Source organism: Conger conger, chromosome 18, assembly GCF_963514075.1.
Source record: "Conger conger chromosome 18, fConCon1.1, whole genome shotgun sequence".
NCBI classification, from domain to species: Eukaryota; Metazoa; Chordata; class Actinopteri; order Anguilliformes; family Congridae; genus Conger; species Conger conger.
Window position 1 is genome coordinate 3,772,501 of NC_083777.1, and position 12,109 is coordinate 3,784,609.

The window sequence follows — 12,109 nt, forward strand, 5'->3', positions numbered from 1 at the left end:
CTGGCTGCCACCACTGGTGAGTGCCCGCTGTGTCCATCTCTGACATTTAGGGGGACAATGGTTCAGCTTCCATCCAAGTGTTGAGCGAATGTTCTAAAAAAGTCGGCAAAGCAAAATACGAATCATAGTTTCCATCATCTGAGGCTACAAGATTACATAATCCAAGTGGGCCAGCTGCCATTTGACTTTGGTCCCTGTCATGTTGTCATTTATTAGGAAAATCAGTTTCCATCACCATTTATTGTGTCTTCTCTTTATTTACGTATATGCCAACATTTCCACTCCGGCCAGGCGTAAAAAAACAGGCGTTTCCATGATTCAAAATTCAAAATTAGCATAAAGAACGGTTGGATAGAAACCCCACTAATGAGGCAAACGTCTACTACATATTAGGGGTGTTCAGAGACAACACTATGTGCGTCTCTTCAGCCGTCTGTGCTTTTCCGAATGGGGCATTAGGGTTGAGATACTCCCCTGCTCGAGAGTTTCATTTTGTTTTACTGGCAAATGTGGTAACCCGAGAGTTTCAAACTGAGATGCCATGCTGTCAGTTGTCTGTTTGTGCCACTGAGATTGCAGCTTGGTGGAGATCAGGTGCGTTTTGGCACAAAATGGCTGCCTCATCGATGGTGGTTGAGGCGAGTTCCCCCCTAATCACTGGAAAGAAAAGCGCCATATAAATGCAGCGGTCTATAGAGGCAGGCCTATTATGACCCAGTTGGCTCCTCCGAGCGGGTGTGGCCCACCCCCCCGGGTAAAGAGGGTTTTCCGGCTGTTTCCCCCGCAGAGGTGGGGGGGGCCGTCGCCCTGGAGATGCGTAAGGAGGACGAGGAGAAGAAGGACGAGATGGACGATGACATCATGTTCACGGCCCTGGGGGAGGACGACAAGAACAAGCCGTCCGTGGCGCCCCGCTGGGTGACCCGCGTGTTCGCGGCGGACTGCCTGTGCCGCATCGTGCTGCTGTGTGAGAACGCAGACGGGGCGCACTTCGATCTGGCGACCGCCCGCTCTGCCCACGCCAAGAACCCCAAGGGTACGCCGCCGCATGCTAACGGCTAACACCCGCGCTCCGCCTTTATTCATTTCCTTTCTTACATGTTCCTTTACACCAGATAATACAACATACAATATTCAACAATATCAAAACCATAATAGAAAAACAAATCATTTAAAAATTCAGAGCATTTAAAAACTTCAGACCATTTTAATAGTTAAAGGCTGAATTACAGTCTCTTATTAGTAGTCTCTCTCTCTCCACAGGAGACCTGTTGGTGCTGCACTTGTCAGACCTGATCCGCATGGCCTTCATGGCCGCCACAGACCACAGTAACCAGCTGCGCATGGCGGGGCTGCAGGCGCTCGAGGACATCATCAAGAAGTTTGCCGCCGTGCCGGAGCCTGAGTTCCCCGGACACGTCATCCTGGAGCAGTACCAGGCCAACGTGAGCTCAACATGCCTCAACAATGATGCAACATGCCTCAACATGCTTCAACATGCTTCAACATGCTTCAACATGCCTCAACATGCTTCAACATGCTTCAACATGCCTCAACATGCTTCGACATGCCTCAACATGCTTCAACATGCCTCAACATGCTTCAACATGCTTCAACATGCCTCAACATGCTTCGACATGCCTCGACATGCTTCGACATACCTCGACATGCCTCAACATGCCTCAACATGCTTCAACACGCCTCAACACGCCTCAACACACTTCAACACGCTTCAACATGACTCAACATGCTTCAACATGCCTCAACATGCCTCAACAAGCCTCAAAACGCATTGCTACATTCCCCATTACATCACCTCTCTCCCAGCTGTGATTTCACACTCACTGGAACAGAAGCAGCCAATAAGCTTCCACAGCTCACCCATTACATCACCTCCCTTTCCCCTCAGCCGTGATGTCACTCACTGCACCAGTAGTAATTCAAGACAGATAATGTGGCAGAACGGCAGTTTGGGCATAACAGGAATGTTTTGGCTCCAGGTGAGGTGGGACTGGTCGGAGCTCCGCTGCGTTGGCGCGGGCGTTAGCACGCGGTTAGCGGTAGCGCACGCAGGCCCGCCCCTCAGCCCTTACTCACTCCCTCGTCTCTGTGCTGCAGGTGGGAGCCGCGCTGCGACCAGCCTTCTCCCCGGACACGCCCTCTGACATCACAGCCAAGGCCTGCCAGGTAAGATTTGGGACGTTCCTCAGATGGGGCCAGCTGGGTTTGGGCCCAAATTGTACAGCGTGGAGAGTGGACTGATATACATCGTCATTGCAGATGAAAATGGGGGGGCTGATTTACTTTACGTCATCTCTGTACTTGGCATAAAGGCATCTACCAGCAAAATCCCTGGTTCCTCCTTTGCAATGCAGAACCAGTTCTAAGCAGGAAGTATTTTAGGTTTGACTGATACACAATGGGCGGCACGGATGGTGCAGTGGGTAGCCCGGTCGGTCGTACTCCGGTTTCCTCCCACAGTCCAAAGACATGCAGGTTAGGCTGATTGGAGAGTCTAAATTGCCCATAGGTATGAGTGTAGGAGTGAATGGTGTGTGTGCCCTGCGATGGACTGGCGACCTGTCCAGGATGTGTTCCTGCCTTTCGCCCAATGTATGCTGGGATAGGCTTTGGACCAGGATCAGGCAAGATCAATTGAGCACACAAGTATTTGAACCCAGAACAGTTGCGTAGTTGACCCAGGCCTGATGCCTCGTGTCTGGGCGGAGAGTGTGTTAGCGATGTTAGCGGCACCGTGCTGAGACATGCTGCACCTGTCTCGCCCAGGTGTGCAGCACCTGGATCGGCAGCGGAGTGGTGAGCGACCTTAACGACCTGCGGAGGGTGCACAACCTGCTGGTGTCCTCGCTGGACAAGGTGCAGGCTGGGAAGGGGTCCTCCAGCCAGCTGTACAGCGAGAGCGCCACCACCATGGAGAAGCTGGCCGTGCTGAAGGCCTGGGCCGAGGTGAGGCCCCACCCCCGCCAACGCATCACTGTAACATCACACCGTAACGCATCACCGTAACGCATCACCGTAACGCATCACCGTAACGCATCACCGTAACATCACACTGTAACGCATCATCGCTAACGCATCACTGTAACGCATCTCCGTAACGCATCTCCGTAACGCATCACCGTAACGCATCACTGTAATGCATCACCGTAACATCACACTGTAACGCATCCCCGTAACGCATCACCGTAACATCACACTGTAACGCATCACCGTAACGCATCACTGTAACATCACACTGTAACGCATCCCCGTAACGCATCCCCGTAACGCATCACCGTAACACATCACCGTAACGCATCACCGTAACACATCACCGTAATGCATCACCGTAACGCATCACTATAACGCATCACCGTAACGCATCACTGTAACGCATCACCGTAACGCACCACTGTAACACTGTAACGCATCATCGTAACGTCATGCTGTAACATCACACTGTAACGCAACACTGTAACGCATCACTGTAACACATCACCGTAACGCATCACTGTAACACCGTAACGCATCACTGTAACGCATTACTGTAACACTAATGCATTACTGTAACACATCACTGGAACACTGGAATGCATTACTGTAACACTAACACATCACTGTAACATCACACTAACGTCACGCATCACTGTAACACATCACTGTAACATCACACTGTAATGCATCACTGTAACACTGTAACGCACTGTAACATAATGCTGAAATGCATCACTGTAACATCACACTAACGCATCACTGTAACGTATCACTGTAACGTCATGCTGAAACGTATCACTGTAACATCATGCTGAAACGCATCACTGTAACATCATGCTGAAACGCATCACTGTAACATCACACCGTAACGCATCACCGTAACGCATCACTGTAACGTCACGCTGTAACGCATCACCGTAGCACTGTAACACACTGTAGGATTTGAGGGCCAGATTTTGACGATCCCTGCTTTCACAATGCTGACCTATAGCAAAACACCGGGACAGGATAGGCCAATCTTTCCATATTCCATATAATATAATCATTCATATAATGTGCAAGTACACAACTCAGTGAATTTGGTTTGGCAATTTCTGCACATTCCAGAAGTAACTTCTTACCGTCTTTATGTAGCTGACTCATGGCTTCCAGAACAGACCGCATGTCTCACTGTCCCTCCCTGGCTCTCTGTTCCCACGCTGCCCAGGTGTACGTGGTTGCCATGGCGGTAAAGAAGGAGGCTGAGAACCGGCCGGAGCAGCCCGCACGGGGCGGTGAGGAAGACGAGGAAGAGGAGGGGGCGGAGGACGTGCTGCCCCCGGACAGCCTGATCATGCTGGTGCAGCCGGAGCTGCCCGCCCTCAGCCGCCTATGGCTGGCTGCCCTGAGGGACTACGCCCTGCTCACCCTGCCCGCCGAGTTCGCCAGCCAGCTGCCCCCTGAGGGTACGGCCTGCGCCCTTTACTGCCCCCTTACTGCGCCTTACTGCCCCCTGAGGGTACAGCCTGCGCCCCTTACTGCCCCCTTACTGCCCCCTGAGGGTACGGCCTGCGCCCCTTACTGCCCCCTTACTGCCCCCTTACTGCGCCTTACTGCCCCGTTACTGCCCCCTGAGGGTACAGCCTGCGCCCCTTACTGCCCCCTTACTGCCCCCTGAGGGTACGGCCTGCGCCCCTTACTGCCCCCTTACTGCCCCCTGAGGGTACGGCCTGCGCCCCTTACTGCCCCCTTACTGCCCCCTTACTGCGCCTTACTGCCCCGTTACTGGCCCTGACCCTGAGCCTTACTGCCCCCTTACTGCCCCCGACCCTGTGCCTTACTGCCCCCATACTGCCCCCGACCCTGTGCCTTACTGCCCCCATACTGCCCCTGACCAGACCCCACACCTTACTGCCCCTGACCCTGCGCCTTACTGCCCCCTTACTGCGCCCTTACTGCCCCCGACCCTGTGCCTTACTGCCCCCATACTGTCCCCTTACTGTCCCCTTACTGCCCCTGACCAGACCCCACACCTTACTGCCCCTGACCCTGCGCCTTACTGCCCCGTTACTGCCCCTGACCCTGCGCCTTACTGCCCCCTTACTGCGCCCTTCCTGCCCCCAACCCTGTGCCTTACTGTCCCCGACCCTGCACCTACCCCTGCCTGGACCCCCTCAGTGTAACTGCTGTAGCAGCAGCATAATTAATTCTAAATGGTACAGAAGTTATCTGCACAAGTTCAAGCAAACGCCTCCAAACTCATTGGTTCATGCTTCATCCCACAGCAAGACAATGATCCCAAATATACACCCGTGCTCTCTTTTTTTCTTAAAGCTGATACAAACTGTTCATTTCGGTAAGCCTATCGCTTGGCCTATGTCTCTTTTTCTTATTTCTCAGCTGCATTGTGGCTTTGACGAAGGAGCACAGACTTGGTCTCTGGAAAGAGAGACATTTTCTTGAGACTCTTGTGATGTCACTCGTGTGCTGTTCCCCTCCCTGGCGTCAGTCACACCTGTCTGTGCGTCTGTCCCGTGGCAGGAGGGGCGTTCTACACGCCGGAGACCATCGACACGGCACGCATGCACTACCGCAGCTCCTGGGCCCCCTTGCTGCACGCTGTGGCCCTGTGGCTGAGCAGCACCGGGTTCGGGGCCAGTGAGGGGCCCGGCGACTCCCCGCCCCTCCCACCCAGGGGCCCCGGGGCCCCGGTCTGCCCCCCCGCTGTGAGCAAGAGCCCGGAGGAGCTGGTGAAGGACAAGATGCATCTGCTGCTAGGTACCCAAACACCACCCCTCACAACATGCTGCTAGGGACCCAAACACCACCCCTCACAACATGCTGCTAGGGACCCAAACACCACCCCTCACAACATGCTGCTAGGGACCCAAACGCCACCCCTCACAACATGCTGTTAGGGACCCAAACGCCACCCCTCTCAGCAGCCTGATATAGGAATATTGATTTAATAAATACTACCGTCCCGCAGTATGTGGACTTTCTCATTAGTTGTGATATGGCAGGTGAAGTGTGTGTGAGTGTGTTTTGCCGTGCGTCCTCCAGGTGTCAGTATCGAGTTCCTGTGCTTCCCGCGGCCGGAGGAGCCCATCGAGCACGTTATGTCCTGTCTGCACGCCCTCTGCACCCTGCTGGAGGCCCCCTGCGCCCGAACGCACATCGCTGAGGACCAGGTACCCATATACCCCCCGTATACCCCCCCATATACCCCCATGTACCCCCCCCAAATACCACCCATGTACCCCCCCAAATACCACCCACGTATACCCCACCATATACCCCCCCAAATATACCATCATATATACCACCCCCCCATATGCCACCATATATACCACTCCCCATATACCACCCACATATACCCCACCATATACCCCCCCATATACCACCCACGTATACCCCCCCGTATACCCCCCCATATACCACCCTCATATCCCCCCTCTTGGGTATGGGCACGCAGGCGTAATCCCCCTGTGCACCGTGTGAAAGAGCTATAATGAGCCAGCCTGGTTCCTCAGTTTATGAGGATGTGACTGTGTGACCATGTGACCGCCGTGGAGGCTGACCATTGGCCGGTGTGTGTGCTGCAGCTGCTGGGGGTGGAGCTGCTGAACGTGCTGCACCGGCTGCTGCTGACCCGCGACCCGCCCGCCGTGCAGCTGCAGGTGGCCGCCGTGGTGCAGGACACCATCCGCGCCGCCCAGGAGCACCTGGAGCAGAGGAGGAGCCTGAAGAGTGAGCCCCCCACTGCCTTTTACACACGTGCCACAGCCATGTTACACACAACACCGTGTTTCAGCTCAGCCATGTTACACACAACACCGTGTTTCAGCTCAGAGCCATGTTACACACAACACTGTGTCTCAGCTCAGAGCCATGTTACAGGGCCAGCTCACACAACACCGTGTTTCAGCTCAGAGCCATGTTACACACAACACCGTGTTTCAGCTCAGAGCCATGTTACAGGGCCCTCTCACACAACACCGTGTTTCAGCTCAGCCATGTTACAGGGCCCGTTCACACAACACCGTGTTTCAGCTCAGAGCCATGTTACAGGGCCCTCTCACACAACACCGTGTTTCAGCTCAGAGCCATGTTACAGGGCCCTCTCACACAACACCGTGTTTCAGCTCAGAGCCATGTTACACACAACACCGTGTTTCAGCTCAGAGCCATGTTACACACAACACCGTGTTTCAGCTCAGAGCCATGTTACACACAACACCGTGTTTCAGCTCAGAGCCATGTTACAGGGCCAGCTCACACAACACCGTGTTTCAGCTCAGCCATGTTACACACAACACCGTGTCTCAGCTCAGAGCCATGTTACACACAACACCGTGTTTCAGCTCAGAGCCATGTTACACACAACACCGTGTTTCAGCTCAGAGCCATGTTACACACAACACCGTGTTTCAGCTCAGAGCCATGTTACAGGGGCCAGCTCACACAACACCGTGTTTCAGCTCAGAGCCATGTTACAGGGCCCTCTCACACAACACCGTGTTTCAGCTCAGAGCCATGTTACAGGGCCCGTTCACACAACACCGTGTTTCAGCTCAGAGCCATGTTACAGGGCCCTCTCACACAACACCGTGTTTCAGCTCAGAGCCATGTTACAGGGCCCTCTCACACAACACCGTGTTTCAGCTCAGAGCCATGTTACACACAACACCGTGTTTCAGCTCAGAGCCATGTTACACACAACACCGTGTTTCAGCTCAGAGCCATGTTACACACAACACCGTGTTTCAGCTCAGAGCCATGTTACAGGGCCTGTTCACACAACACCGTGTTTCAGCTCAGAGCCATGTTACAGGGCCAGCTCACACAACACCGTGTTTCAGCTCAGAGCCATGTTACATGGCCAGCTCACACAACACCGTGTTTCAGCTCAGAGCCATGTTACAGGGCCAGCTCACACAACACCGTGTTTCAGCTCAGAGCCATGTTACACACAACACCGTGTTTCAGCTCAGAGCCATGTTACAGGGCCCATTCACACAACACCGTGTTTCAGCTCAGAGCCATGTTACATGGCCAGCTCACACATCACCGTGTTTCAGCTCAGAGCCATGTTACAGGGCCCGTTCACACAACACCGTGTTTCAGCTCAGAGCCATGTTACAGGGCCAGCTCACACAACACCGTGTTTCAGCTCAGAGCCATGCTGTGTGTTTGTTAGCACTGCCCTTCGTTAGCACTGTGTGTGTTTGTTGGCACTGCCCTTTGTTAGCACTGTGTGTGTTTGTTAGCACAGCTCTTTGTTAGCACTGTGCATATTTGTTAGCGCTGTGTGCTCGTCTCCTCCAGGTAAAGAGGACGCCAGTGAGAAGGATGTGGCCTCGGCCCTGGGAGAGGGGGGTGACAGCGGGGAGCTCCTGCCGGGGAAGTCCTTGGTGTACGCCACCATGGAGCTGCTGGTGTTCATCCTGGTGCGCCACCTCCCTCGGTTAAACACGCGCGTGAGCGACTCGCCCAGCCACCTGCCCTACAGACCCCAGCGTCTGCCCGACGACAGCGCGCGACTCGTCGCGGCAACCGTCACCATCCTGTCCGAGCTGCCCTCACTCTGCTCCCCCGCAGGTAGGGAGACACACACACACACACACACACTCATTCTGTCCGTGCGGTAGGATTGTCTCACACACCGTCGGTCGGGAGAGAAATACACACACACACACACACACACACACACACATACACACGCACACACTCACACACACACACACACACACACACACACACACACACACACATACACACGCACACACACACTCATTCTGTCTCTCACACCGTGCAGTAGGATTCTGTCTCGCACACCATGTGGGTAGGGAGAGAAACACTCATTCTCTCGCACACCTCCTCTTTCACAGGGACAAAGAATCCCCACAATGCACCCTTTAGGCCTTTACCCAGTCTGAGTAATTCCACATTCCATCCAAGGCTTAAAATCCCATTTTTCTTTCTTTCTCACACATATTATTATTTTTCATAATATAATAATTATGATTCTTTCTTGCATTCATATAGCGTGTTTCTGGAAACTCAAAGCACTTTTTTTTCAAACCCTGTGTGCTTCTCTTAAAACACGGATTATGCAGTGTGTGTAGCTCATAGCAGGCTGATGGGAGACTGGTGTGTGCTGGTTCTGATGTGAGACTGCAGCATGCTGGTTCTGATGTGAGACTGCAGCGTGCTGGTTCTGATGTGAGACTGGTGTGCTGGTTCTGATGGGAGACTGGTGTGTGCTGGCTCTGATGGGAGACTGGTGTGCTGGTTCTGATGGGAGACTGGTGTGTGCTGGCTCTGATGTGAGACTGGTGTGTGCTGGTTCTGATGGGAGACTGGTGTGTGCTGGCTCTGATGGGAGACTGGTGTGTGCTGGCTCTGATGGGAGACTGGTGTGCTGGTTCTGATGGGAGACTGGTGTGTGCTGGCTCTGATGTGAGACTGGTGTGTGCTGGTTCTGATGTGAGACTGGTGTGTGCTGGTTCTGATGTGAGACTGGTGTGTGCTGGCTCTGATGTGAGACTGGTGCGTGCTGGTTCTGATGTGAGACTGGTGTGTGCTGGTTCTGATGTGAGACTGGTGTGTGCTGGCTCTGATGTGAGACTGGTGTGTGCTGGTTCTGATGTGAGACTGGTGTGTGCTGGCTCTGATGTGAGACTGGTGTGTGCTGGCTCTGCCCCTACAGGCAGTATGACGGTCCTGCCCACAATCCTGTTCCTCCTGACGGGGGTTCTGCGGGAGACGACGATGAGGAGCCCGGACAGCGCCGTCCCGGCCCCCGTCACGGCCGCCCTGCAGGGGCTGAAGACCATCCTCACCTCCCCCCTGGCCCGCGAGGAGAAGACCCACAAACAGTGGAGCGCCCTGGTCAGGAGCAGCCTGGCCTCTGTGCTGGAGTACTCACAGCCAGGTACACACACACACTTATACACACTTATACACACACACACACACACTTATACACAATTATACACACACACACACACACACACACACCTACACATGCACACACACAATTATACACACACACACACCTACACATGCACACACACACACACTTATACACAATTATACACACACACAGACACACACACACACACCTACACATGCACACACACACTTATACACACTTATACGCACACACTTATACACAATTATACACACACACACACACACACCTACACATGCACACACACAATTATACACACACACACCTACACATGCACACACACACACACTTATACACAATTATACACACACACAGACACACACACACACCTACACATGCACACACACAATTATACACAATTATACACACACACACCTACACATGCGCACACACACAATTATACACAATTATACACACACACACACACACCTACACATGCACACACACAATTACACACATGTACACACACACACACACACACACCTACACGCACACACACAATTATACACATGTACACACATGCGCACACACACACACAAAATGATACACACGTACACACACACATACAATTATACACACGTACACACATACACGTACACACACACATACAATTATACACACGTACACACACACACAATTACACATGTGTACACACACGGATAAACACACGCACACTAGTCTAAACTAAGCTATTGTATGTAAGTGACAGAAACAATGTCTCGGGTCAGTTTTCAGAGGAGTATGAAGTGTGGCAGCAGCCATCCAAAATAAAATAAAAAATGTCACAGAATTTTACACGGTTTTATCAGTGGAGTTCAGCCTGCCGCTAGCCTGACAGGAACACGCTCACACAGCAGAAGTGTTATTCTGGGTGTTTCTCCCTCAGACGAGTCCAGACCCGACATGGATGAGGTCAGCATGCTGACGGCCGTCACCCTGTTCCTGTTGTCGGCCGGGAACGAGGTGGTGGGGGTCTCGTCTCTGCAGAAGGGCTGCATGGACCTCTTCCGCAACGCCCTGAACTCCAGCGAACCCTCGGTACCCGCACCTCAGACCCTGCGTGGGGCTCTGCACCCCTCTGCACAAAACCACCCTACTCGCACTCAAATTCCACATGAAACTGATAACTCCCTTCAGTTTAGAATGCCACGTCCCCGTCTCCCACTGTTATGGGAAACGCAGGCATGAAAGAGAGCGTTCGGGAGGCTTGCAGCCCCGGCCGTTGCCAGGGAGACGTGTTCTCTCATGCCGTGTGTGAGCTCTGTCGGTGTGTGTGTGCGCAGAGTGATCTGGAGAGAATGCGATCCGAGTCTTTATTCCTCCACTGCACTCGGGAGGCATTTAACAGACAATGGGAGATGAAACACTCCGGGGGCTGCTCTTTAATCTCATTCCTGCAGCAGAGAGGGCCTGAATGTGTCACTGATATTTCCCATGACGCATTTGCTCACTAAGTGCAGATCCATTCCAGCAGATTCTCTCTGTCAGCTAGAAAAGGCTGGCTGTGTTCCGTAGTGCAGATGGGGAGGAGAGATTGAGTTCTTTTCGTTTTCTTTGTTTTACCTGCTCTTTACGCTCATACTGAGAGGTCTCGTTTTGTGGGCACGTTGTTGTGATAGGACGTACTGTGGTCATGTGAGGTCATATTCTGACTGTGAGGTCATATTGTGGTCTTACACTATGTGAAATCACAAATTTGTGATCAGAATATTCTTGACACTGAACATTGTAACACTGATGTGACACCATGACTGATAATTGAAAGCAATTGAGTCCTAGAACACTGACTTAGAACTAGAAAGGGTTAACGGTGTAGGAGTGTGTTTGGGTTGTGAGTCCGTGCAGCTGTGTGTAGTGTGTGGACCTCCTCCAAGCTGTGTGTTACTGGGCCCCTGTGTGTTTGTGTTGTGTAGCTGTGTGTAGTGTGTGACTCCTCCAGACTGTGTGTAGTGTGTGACTCCTCCAGACTGTGTGTAGTGTGTGACTCCTCCAGACTGTGTGTAGTGTGTGACTCCTCCAGACTGTGTGTAGTGTGTGACTCCTCCAGACTGTGTGTAGTGTGTGACCTGCTCCAGACTGTGTGTAGTGTGTGATTCCTCCAGACTGTGTGTAGTGTGTGACTCCTCTAGACTGTGTGTAGTGTGTGACTCCTCCAGACTG

General features: G+C 52.9%; 1 protein-coding gene across 3 annotated transcripts in view; it reads left to right on the forward strand.

Annotated features, from left to right (window-relative positions):
- The window catches only part of heatr5b (HEAT repeat containing 5B), a 39,320-nt gene that overhangs the window by 24,891 nt on the left and 2,320 nt on the right, over positions 1–12,109 (forward strand). For all 3 annotated transcript variants that reach the window (XM_061227749.1, XM_061227752.1, XM_061227750.1), the window contains exons 23-34: positions 1–16; positions 788–1,036; positions 1,264–1,445; positions 2,119–2,187; positions 2,788–2,967; positions 4,202–4,439; positions 5,515–5,751; positions 6,037–6,164; positions 6,579–6,723; positions 8,302–8,574; positions 9,686–9,910; positions 10,836–10,987. The exon at positions 1–16 is cut by the window's left edge and continues 164 nt beyond it. In XM_061227749.1, coding sequence (XP_061083733.1) covers positions 1–16; positions 788–1,036; positions 1,264–1,445; positions 2,119–2,187; positions 2,788–2,967; positions 4,202–4,439; positions 5,515–5,751; positions 6,037–6,164; positions 6,579–6,723; positions 8,302–8,574; positions 9,686–9,910; positions 10,836–10,987 — 2,094 coding nt within the window. The remainder of the gene's footprint in view (positions 17–787; positions 1,037–1,263; positions 1,446–2,118; positions 2,188–2,787; positions 2,968–4,201; positions 4,440–5,514; positions 5,752–6,036; positions 6,165–6,578; positions 6,724–8,301; positions 8,575–9,685; positions 9,911–10,835; positions 10,988–12,109) is intronic.